This window comes from Elaeis guineensis, chromosome 2 (assembly GCF_000442705.2).
Source record: "Elaeis guineensis isolate ETL-2024a chromosome 2, EG11, whole genome shotgun sequence".
NCBI classification, from domain to species: domain Eukaryota; kingdom Viridiplantae; phylum Streptophyta; class Magnoliopsida; order Arecales; family Arecaceae; genus Elaeis; species Elaeis guineensis.
Genome location: NC_025994.2, coordinates 4,944,970 through 4,956,799, shown reverse-complemented (window position 1 = coordinate 4,956,799; position 11,830 = coordinate 4,944,970). Strand labels below are relative to the sequence as shown.

The window sequence follows — 11,830 nt, the reverse complement described above, 5'->3', positions numbered from 1 at the left end:
TGATAAAAACTAACTTTTTTAATTAGATCACCAAGATTCCTAAATAGGATGCTATCTCACCAGCTATTCAACCATGACCTCAACAGGACTTCAGCCCATTGGATCAATATGAAGCAATCTTCAGATTTGATAGCTGAGACTTAAAAACGACAATTTACATCCCTGACTGCCAACAAGATGTGCTTTCTGATGCACTGAAGCTCTGTCATATCAATTGAGGAACTCAACACTAATTTATCTAACATCCTAAATGATATTAAAGATACATTATCGTGCAAAACAGCCAGCAGATGAAAGACAGGCAGAAACTTGCACAATTAGACTCCCAACTCTGCATGACCCTGCACAATTATACATGACAGGGATGAAAAATAGTCTACAACTCTGCAACATGACTCCCAAGGGCATATTTTCAGATGGAAACTAGGCATAATTATAGACTCACCCTGCGTTTTCTGCACTTTCAAGACTTTATCAAAGCAGGCTTATGTCGCTGCCTCTTGGATCTGCCATTGCTAACACCTTTTGGCTTTTCGGTTACCAACGCATACATCTTCACAGCGAATATCTCCTCCGGGAAACCCTTTTGATCCTGAGAGTAGAACAACAGATATTCAAAGATTGATTGGAAAATTTGGACACCTCAGGGCAAATTCTGTGGTAGAATTTGACAGCTCATCATCTAAAAGCATACATACCTTTGTGCTGTAGATGTAGAGTCCACATTGGTTGAAAAGCTGTTTAAAGTATAAATCAGATCTGGTGATGCTATGATCCTCCTTATCCAATACAAATCCTGCAACAAGCATCAGTGGAAATCAGACATGCTTGGATTATGTATTTGATAAGCAGCTATACTCACAACCCTGGCAACTACTTTCACATCAAAAAGCCAACTAAGAAGAAACCATCTTACATTAGTCTCCTATTAGTGTTTATTTTTATCAAAATAAGGTAATCTAGTCAATCCAAAACTGGCGCAGCACTCCGATTATCAACTGGGAACACTAAAAGGTCAAAAAGTGTTACTTAACAGGATGCATTCCTACGGTTCTCAGTAGCTGTCACAGGCACAATCAGCTATTTACAAATAATAAGAGATAATGATAGTGCATAAGACATTTACATATGGTTGTTCCTTGATAAAGAAGCCCATGATATTCCAAGAGGCAGAGTTGTGCACTGATGATGTCAGATAGGTATCATTTGATAATCCTTCAGAAATCAACAGCTTTCATCCAAATTACATAATGGCATATATTTCAGAAAAGAACCCATATCATTGGGAGATAATTATCTTGAGAAGATAATGGTTATAAGACACTGAAACCAACACCAGTTCAAAAGCATCATTGGTTCATTTAGACCTGTAATAAACCTTATGAAGTTTTCTCGAAGATCCATGAATCTTATTTTTGCAATTCACGGCTACTTATCCTATGTCACTACCTTTGATGACCTAAGATTTGTTCCCATTGCTGAGATAACTGCAATGAAAGAGCAACCCTTCAAAGTTACCTTGACTTGGAAAAGTGTACATAATAAAGAAATAAGTCAACATCAGTGACAGGAAATAGATCCAACAAATGAAAACGGCATTAGCTTCTAGCTCTGCAAACACATTATTCAAAAAAGGTTGTTAAGATCAAGAAATGTTTACTGATGAATTAAGGGAAAAAAACCAAATTTGAATTTTCCTTCACAAAATTAAGGTAATATGGAGACTGTAGAACAGTGCTGTGTTATGAGACATCAAGAATAAGAGGAGTAAGACTGCCTGGATTGAGAACCAGTGTTCTGGAATTGTCAAAAACTGTTGGCAATCAAAAGAACAAAATGAACAGCTATGTGAGTACATGCTTTGCTTCAATAATAGAATTTTTAGAGGAGTGTGAGCTCCTAATAGTCAGAAATGGAACATTGTTATAAATTTAGAACAAAGGAATGACTTGGCAAAAAAAATGAACTTCATTTGGGAAAATAAGAGATTGCCAAAAGTTAGGAAAGAACTCAGAAAAGGCTAAAATTTTGGGAAAAAAAGGGCAAAAAGATACATAGAAATGTTATATTCGTGCACTAATGAATGTGAAGACGAGAATGGCCATATTAAGAATGGGATGTAATACATGAGTCAATGATCTATGAGTAAGTCATGAACTAGTTACAGTGTTCCAGAATGAACTGTGAATAATTCATTATTAGTTTATGAAATAATTTGTGAACTCATGAACTACTGAACAAAATATGCAAAATTTCTTACTCAAAAAAAAAAAAAATCATTCAAAAGAAAGATGCAGAAGTGATTCCTATTTTACAAGTAATACAATTTTACTACATTAACATGATGTAAGTTTAAAAAGAAAGAACCATGCAATAGACATTTTATTGGCAAGAAATAATTCTGATCTAATATATGAGCATCTAGAACATTTGTCTGAGCACTGTAACTTGTATGTTATTCCTAGTTAGATAATTTTGGTTCTCACACATCTGGCATATATTGCAAACTATTAAATAGTTTGGGCCGTTTATAAAATATAAACTGCACATTTCTTCTATTCGGTAAAATTTCCCTCTTCGGTTGTTAGTCAGGTTCTTAATAATATATTTACCATACATATATACGTGGGGGAGAGAGGGAGGGAAAAGATCAAACCATTGCTTGCAATATTCTCCTTGACGACAAAAAGCCCATTAGGTTTGAGGCCAGCCTGCCAAGTTTCAACCAATAATTGATTAGCATCAAAAGTAAAGCATATCTAAGAACCTAAAAGCCAACACATCAGAAAGAAGAATAAGAGAACCAACAATTTCTATAGGGAAGTTACAGAAGGAAAACCTCATAAGGACAGGAAAACAAAAGAGGATAAAAGTCACAATTATTTGAAAGTAAATAAATGAAAGGCAAGTAGCATACATGTCAAAGTCAATAGATATGAAAAGCTAAATTTCCATTACTTGAGAAGTACCAATCCATCTTAAATTGCTCTGATTATAATAGAGGACCTCTAATTTTGGACCTTGATTTATGGTTTTTAACCCAAACCACCACTACCCCCACCCCCCAACCCCCGCCCCCCGGCAAAAAAATCTTTAAATTGGGTCTAGTTAGCATTACTTCCCGGGGAGTATGCTATTGTTATATTCTCATTAATGTGATTTTGTTCATGGTAAAGTACTAGTGTAGGAGCCATTTCTACTAAGAAGTAGCATCACATGTTGACAATTTAAATGATTGGCATAAGCATTTAAAAAAAAGGAGCTCTAATATACATATGATCAACATGAATAGATGAATATAAAAGAAGGAAAATGGATGGCCAGTCCATCAATTTCATGCATTTGTAAAATCTGAAGCAAAACAAACAGAAATTGGATAATGGCCTTATATCTAAAAACCCCAAAACAAAGGAGCATCAAAGTCATAAATTAGGAGGACAAACGATATCAAGATGGGCTGAGCTGTGGGGGGAGGAGGCCAAAGAAAAAAAAGTGATATACTAAAGCCCAAAGGAGAAAAGAAGAGAAAGACAAGAAGGTCAAAGTGCTTAAGCACAAATTTCTAGACTGCCCCAATGCCACTAGGTGGCCACCAGCTTAATGAAAGAATGCATGTTTTAACTTTCATATATTTTACAGAAAAGCAAGAAGCATGACTCTTCAACATTTCAGACTCTGCCTATGCTCCCTTTCACTTCTAATTTACAAAACTAAGACCTGCATGCACAATCAAGAGCAATTTGAGAGAGTTCTTGAGAGGTATGGAGATTTTAAGAAGTGTTTAAAAGAAAGCATTAACAAGAAACCAAGGTTTAAGAAAGAACATAGGACATGAGTCCATACTGCTGGGAAAGCTTCAAGTCAGCTCAAACTTTTTCAGGATACAATAATGACAAAATTGAAGAACTAGGAATCTGCTTGTGACAACCACTTCAGGTTCTAAGGTGTACTTTAAAGTGTGTAAGAAAATCAGTCTATGACTAATCGCAGTCTGCAACTATTCTCTAGTGACAATAATACATTATAAGAAATTGGGAAGAAAACTTTGAATTTTCTTAATTTAAGAGGGCTTAGTTAAGTCAGTCTCAGAGTTTCGAAACCTTCACATCAAAAACCCATGCTTGCAATTAACTAGGCTGTCCAATAAACCAAGCAGCTCGTGTTCAGCTCAAGCTCAGATCAAGAAAAGCTCAAAACAAGCTTGATTGAAGCTTAACAAATCAAGCTTGAACAAACAAAACAAGATAAAAATTAATTTCAATCTGAGCGAAATGACCCAGCCCGATAAGGCTCGAAAACATTTATATTGTATATATCATGTATTTAATGTATATTGTATAGATAATGTGGGCTTTAATCAGTGCATTCTACTTATTCTTGGAATCAATTAAAAGCTACAAGAGGCTTGACTCAAGCTTGAATTGATTTTAGCTCAATTTAAGATTATCAAACTGATCAATTAGGCTCATGTTTGGCTCAATTTGAAATTAAGCTCAAATTGAGCTCAAAATAATGATAAACAAATCAAGCTTTATCTCAGTGTTTAAGCTTGAAGTGTAGTTCAAACCATGCTTTATGAGACCCAAGCTCAATCAAGCTTAGCTTGATCAAACCCATACCTAACGCCAGTGCCCAATTCTAGATGAGAAAGGTAGAGTGTTGATGCTAGGCAGACAACCACTTGTAGAAGATATTGACAAACCATGATATGGATCCTTAAATGGAATAAGGATCCATAAAGCTAAAACCAAATACTTGGGAAGGGTGGATGGTTATGGTTATGCAATGCTAAAAATTGTCTTTTTATAGAATTCAAGCTCTGGACTCATCTAGGTAACTAGGTTACTATCATTAATTTCCTACATTTCTTTGGGAACCAGCTTGAGTTTATTCGCACATTAGTTATTCTGGAAATACATGAAAAAGAAATGTTGAAAATTTCCCTTTAGCATTAGCTAATGAACTTGAGGCAAAAAGGATAATGTCTATATATAATCAGAACTTCTGCCAAAAATGGTAAGGACATGTTTCCTACGAGTGCAGATTATGTACTACATGATGTATAATAATAGGAACACACTTCACAAAGGGATTAAATTTAAACATATTACTGATGGTAACAGGCTGATACTAGATCAAGGACCATCAGTTCAGGCCTGGACTGAGCAAATAGGATCCGCAGCAGGTTCAAATTCAAACCTGAAATAGACTTAGGCAACATATGGCTGCCATTAAACTAGCCCTAAGCAATTTCTATAAAAATCTATGGTCCTTGACCATCAAAAATGGATTTTCCTTAAATTTATGTGCCTAACCTATTTGCTTCTATTATGTCAGTATTGAAAATTATGTTGCAGTCCTTTTTCTTATCAGGGTGCAACTGGATTCATTTTCCACTTCCAACCTGGAACCAACACGCAAATGATGAGATCTGATCCAAAACAAGATCATTTGGATTAGGCTTGGATTGAAAAGTATAACCATTTCATATATGGATCGAACATGGATCACCAAGTGAGCCTATCTGATTCCAAACCAACCAAAACTAATATATTATGTTTTTTACGCTTGGATTTAAGAAAATATTTTACTTTTACTAATAGGTTCTCTGTAGTTTATTGTTGATATATGTTGTTGACAATTATTTATATGCTACCAACAGTTCGTCTTATGTAAAATGAGTTGATAACATCTACAAGTTGTTCAATTAATGTCTCCTTGCATGATATTCTTGGGACATAGTTAAGTAACTGATTTATACATAAATCTTATGGTTTGTGTTTGGATTAAAAAATGAATTAATTAAATAAAATATCAAACAAAAGGACCCTGCCTGAATGAAATTGGATCAAGCTTGGATTCAAACTTCTTGCCAAATTCAAATGTGGATTCGATTTGGGTTTTGCATAGCAACTAGCACAACCTGATCCACTTGCAGCCCTAGTTCTCACACATGCTAACAACTATACATGTCATGATCAAAGACACCCAATGTTGTCAGGATCAGGATTAAGTTGTAAAGCATTGAGTGGTTCAAATTAGATCAGATCACGGATCACAAGATCATGGCCCATTTCATTCAAAAATACTATGAATATAAAGGGATGAAAATTGTAAAAATGAGTATATGTAAAGTAGAAAAATGCAAAATAGAAAGTCATGATTGTAAGTGGCCAAGTTTCCACCATCATAAGCCCACATATAGTATGTCTAATGAAACTAAATCATGTAATGTCGAATGAAACTAAATCATGTATAACCAAACAAGACATACATCCATAGATATGTACATAAGTATTACACTATATGTGTGTGCATGCATTAAATATGGACAAGCATAGCCATACAAATATGTTCATGCATGCACACATACACACACTTATACATACATGCATACATAGCTACGTACATAAACACATACATATACAAATACATACATATGTACATAATATATATATATATATATATATATATATATATATATATATGTGCATGTATACAGCCAAACATGCATGCATACATTCACTTCCAAATATATAAATTCATGTATATTTTTAAATAGAATTTTTCAAAAAAAAAAACATATTTTTAACAAATGGTTATAAAAACTTAAGAATTTTCTCTTGCTTTTAATTTCACAAACTCCAAGATTTCTATTTATTTACTTTTTGTAGTTAAATACCCCAATAGGTTGCTATTTTATGTGTTCAATGTTTGTTACAAATAAATAATTGTGAAGCCATAGAGTCAAAAATTATAAGGAATGGATTTCCACAAGCTTTATTATGTGAATAACATGATCCAATCGGATCTTTTGATACAAGGGATTGTATGATCCATGATATGACTCTAAATGTTAGGATCCTGATAAATCCTCATCAAAGGAAGTAAAAGAGATCCTTTAGGGCAGTTACAATATCCCAATCATATATCATAAGATTTTAACAACAATTTTCAATACTCTCATGCTGTTGTGCATGGTGTGCTTGTGTGAACAAACTAGTGCTTTAAACAGCTGGATCAGAAAGTAAAAAAGAAATGCACTTTATCAGAACATCCAGAAGACAACACTATGAACATCCATGTTGGGAGTGATATTGCATGTGGAAGTAAAATTGCATACTATTGTCCATATATGTTACTTAAGCACAAATTAACAAAAACATATGAATCATACATATCTCAAGACTTACGTACCTTTGCTCGCTTAAAAAATGAGATAAAATCATCATCTGGAAGCTGTCCTATACACCACTGGATCCATATCACATCATATCTGCCAACTTCTGGAGTGAATTCCTGTACAAACAAACAATTGATTTTCCAAGGCAAAATCACAAACACACAAAATTGAATCACTATATGCAAAAGAAAAAATATAACCTGAAGAGGGACACAATAAAAATTTACAGCCTTGTGAGCATCATTTTCAGAATCCCCATCAAGAGCTAAATTTTCCCGAGCAGACTCTAGAAAATGTGACACTGGCTCAACAAGATCAACCTGATTCCATCCATTAGTATCACATTTAGTAGTTGCAAAAGGGTGCTGATTGCAATATATATGAACAAAATATAAATCTTCAAATATCCACACACACACACACACACACACACATATATATATCAGGATAAAACGTATATGGAAAGATTTTGAAACAGGCAATTGTGTGAGATAGCAAAGTCCAGGCAAAGGATTCCTCTATCAATGGCATCCCATAGAGGTGGAAAAAAAATGCAAAGGTCACCTCAAGCATGTCCCTCAAATTACACACTACAAAAGAATAGCAAGATGCATGTGCAGGCACAAAAAACAAATTCTTGAGTCATGAAACTTATTAACCCAGAATCGGACCCAAGTAAAGCAATGCACCTTTTAAGATATTTGCACCAACAAGCTGTTTCTTTAGTATACACAACCACAGTGAACCTAACCACACCTACCAAGCGCAGAAATGCACAAGCTTAAAGTGCAAATCCTCAGAGAAAATTCCCAGTTAGTCTACCAGATTTAATTAATCAAAAAAGAAAAAAGCTAGGCTTCTTATCTCTGTCCTCTTTACCTTAGTCCACATATGTTTCATAAGGTCAACTTAATGGCACTGAGATTCCCTTATAATGCTTCTGTGATCTCTCCTTATACACCCCTCTCCCCCCCTTCTCAATTCCAAAGACAAGATCTTGATTTCCTTCTCCATATTCTAAATTGACTTGAAATATAACAATCCTAGCCTCAGCACCACTGATACAGATTCTGATGCTGCTAAAACTATTGGTCTGGCAGCCTTAAGCCCTTTCTATTATTTCATTTTGCTTAAACTCAGCCACTGGTATCATCTTTATTTTATCAAGATTGTACCCATGTTCATTACTCTGAAATATTCTGATAAAACTTCCACCTTTATTGCAAACTTTAAAAGTATTAATCCTGCTATTAAGATATCACCTATTAGCACATCTTATTTCTTAGCTGCCTCTGCAAATTTGTCATTTAATTGGCCCAACCTTTTGCTATGTCACAAGCAAATCCCTTGGTAGGTATCAAAAGGAGACAAACATTACTAGATCCCCACCAGTTAACTTGCCTTTTAATAATTTGTTTCTTATCCATGACTGCCCCATACATGTCCTTCAATGCTCCAAATCACCTCACACCTAGAAGTTCTGAGATCAACTCTTTCTCTAGTTTGTGAACAACTAGCAAACCCTCTCCTTTACTAGATCTTCAATACCTGCCTACCATCCCTTCTATGTCTCAATTCTGATTTCTTTCAACTCCCCAATCCTCTATTCACCAATTTTATGAAACATAAAAAGACAGACTGGCAATCCAAAACAATGATTTGGTTAAATGGGACAGAAGGATCTGATGGGGGAGTTGTCTCAAATAAATTAGCCCATTCGACCCTTCAAGGAAATGAAAAATATTCTCTTCCGCTTCCTTTTCTCCTGAGACACAAACCTAATTTTAGATTATCGAAAAGCCGCTTCATCTATTGAGAAGAGTATGGATCACCACTTTGGCCCAAAGGATTGAAATAAAAACTTATATCAAAGTTTTATATGTTATATCAAACATGGAATCTTCAAGCACAAGACTCCACCTTATGCAACAAACAAGGGCAAGCAGAAACCAGAATATCATTAGAATGCACTTCAACATTTCCCTAGAATGGTATTCTCTTCTAGCCAAATACTAGCAGAATAAGTCCTATATGTTGGTTAAAAAACTGATCTTCTTTTCAATATTTTATGACATGACATTAACAACAATGTCCTGCAATCTTCCTTGAACTGATGTTAATTATATGGCTTGCGCCATTCCTTTAATACCTTATCATCCTATAAATCTCCAAAGGTTTCCTGGTTGCATGAACGCATACTGCATTATTAAAAACTAAGTTTTCGACTTGAAAATTGCTTTCTATATTTCAAGGTAAACTTCTTTGTTGTCCAAATGTGTTTCACACAGAAATTTGACTTGTTTAATATTCATCCTAAGTCTTGGCATCAAGAAGAGAAGCAGTCTGAAACAATTCTAAATTTGACAAATCATAACCATATTCCATAAAGCAGACAGTCAAACCCCATGTAGAGGAGAAAAGGCTTGCCTAGTTGGTTTTTTTGGGAGTTCTACATATTTGCACAATACTATTTACTTGATTTCCCTCTTATTTCTTTGACAAAAGTTGGATGATACATGAATGGCATATTTTTGAGAGATGTAATTAGTTGTAAGATAAGCATGGCCCTTTAACCATAAACACGCAAGAGAACCCCATAGATCCTATTCAAGGTTGTGCAGCTATACAAATAGCTGGAACTCATGGACTGTTCCAAGCAGAAAACATCAAATATGCCATGTTGAGGTTTTTAAGTCATAGTTATCCTATTTCTAGTGTTTCAGAACATCCTTATACGTATGCCTAGACTTATGTGCTACTCTAGAAGCACCCTAGCATTCTTCCACTTCCTTTCTCTAATTTCTACTAGAGGAATAGCCAACAAGACATAATACATTCTTCCAGCATAAGGCATTCAATGCTATCTACATTTTTAAACTCATATAGCATAAGCCCAAAAATCACCATTGTGATTCCACAACAGCTCATAAGCTCAAGAAAGAACATAAACATAATTTTGGCAGAAAGTATGCTATATAAATTGAGAAAGTATAGCCTAATTCTACATTCTAATTGTACAGCTCAGTTCTGTTCCGCTATATAGCCTTCTTTTTCCCCTTCCGTGGATCGTTAAAGCCCAAAATTTAGGTAACCTTCTGTTAATTAAATGATACACAAAGTAAGAACATAACAGTATGAAGAATCTCACCTCATTAAAAAATCTTAGAAGAAGATTCTTTGTGACCCTCCCAATGCCAGAACCACAATCTGCAGCAATTCCAACTAATAAGAAATTGAACAACAAACACAGAGAGACTAAACGTACTAGAAGATAGACAACTTTGAAGTTCTTTCAAAAGGATCCAACAGAGAATACAAAACTAGTTCTCGAATCACAATTTTTTCTATCATTCAAATATCAATCTCGTTTGAAACAAGATCCCTTTTTTATGCCTCCTCGATATTTGTCCCTAAATATGAATCCATTTCAGCATAAAGAAATTCAAAAATAAGAATATCTCTGAATTCAAAAGCACAAGGAGAGCGAGAGAGACTACCAAGAGCTACAAGATGCCGCCTTTCCGTTCCAAACCGATTGGGCAAGAGGGTATTGAGAAAAGCCGCGCTGCCCTTCACGTCGGCCTCGTTGACATGACCGTAGCCTCCCAAGACCCCGTCCACAGAAGCTTCCACGGCCTTCAAATAAAAGTGACTGAGAAGGGAATTTAAGCATCCGGGGGGAGGGGGGTGCGAGAAGAGACGGTTACTTACCTGCCAGTAGGCGATGCCTTTCCGGTACCATTCATGGCGTTTGCTGCCGTCTTTGGCTTCGCCGATGCCGATTTCTTCTCTCCACATCTCCTTGGCACTCGAGAATCCCCGACCGTCGGAGTCCAATCCACCGGCGTCCATCTCAACGGTAACAGAGAGGAGGCGGCGATGAGAAGGTCTTTCCCACCCTCGGCCCCTACCCCTTGCTGTTGGCTTAACAAGCGATGGTTGGGATGACGGCCCTAAAAAACCCGAAATCGGACCGACCTAACTGCCATGTCCGAATCCAAGTCGGATTCGTTTTTAATATTGATAATTAATTTTAATAATTTTAAAAATCTATTTAATTATACTTTATGTATTCTATTTAAAATAAAATTTTATTTCTAGTATTACTCCATCTATTTAAAATTTATATTTTAATAAATTTTGGATTCTAAGTTTAGATTGGAGTCAAACTCCCATCCACGTAGTACTTTTTTAAAGGAACTTTTGGTATCTCTTTGTAGGTGGCGGACGGTAGAAAATAGCATAGAAGATTATGATGAAAAGAAAGAAAGAGTTAAGAGTTGTTCTCTTTGATGAGGCATGAGGGACTTTCTTATGTCCCTTAATTTTTTTATTAATTTTTTTTTCTTCTATACGTTCTTCTAATGTTTCTTCCCTATTATTTGTTTTTGATAGTTGTTTTGGATCTTAAATCGATATGTTCGATCTATTCCGAATAGCATACTATTCTATATGATATCAGAGTTATAAAATTGGAGATTAGTGACCCGTATGTTTGTGGATCTACATAATATCAGAGCCATAGGATTAGAGAGTGGTCAGATATTTATAATTTTGATCAGATTTATTCAAAGCATAATTTTCAGAGTAACGACTTGATTGTTAGTGGTTCTCATATTTTTAGCTTAATGTGGCTGAACAGCTTTT

At 35.2% G+C, this 11,830-nt stretch overlaps 1 protein-coding gene across 1 annotated transcript; it reads right to left on the bottom strand.

Annotated features, from left to right (window-relative positions):
- LOC105033081 (alpha N-terminal protein methyltransferase 1) lies at positions 1–11,151 on the bottom strand. The gene is made up of 9 exons (XM_010907739.4): positions 10,895–11,151; positions 10,681–10,819; positions 10,332–10,390; positions 7,384–7,503; positions 7,198–7,299; positions 2,657–2,711; positions 699–796; positions 446–592; positions 1–341 (listed from the first exon to the last, which is right to left on the bottom strand). The coding sequence occupies exons 1-8, from the start codon at positions 11,033–11,035 to the stop codon at positions 464–466; spliced, it is 843 nt and encodes a 280-aa protein (XP_010906041.1). The 5' UTR covers positions 11,036–11,151; the 3' UTR covers positions 1–341; positions 446–463.
- Between the last annotated feature and the right edge of the window lie 679 nt (positions 11,152–11,830).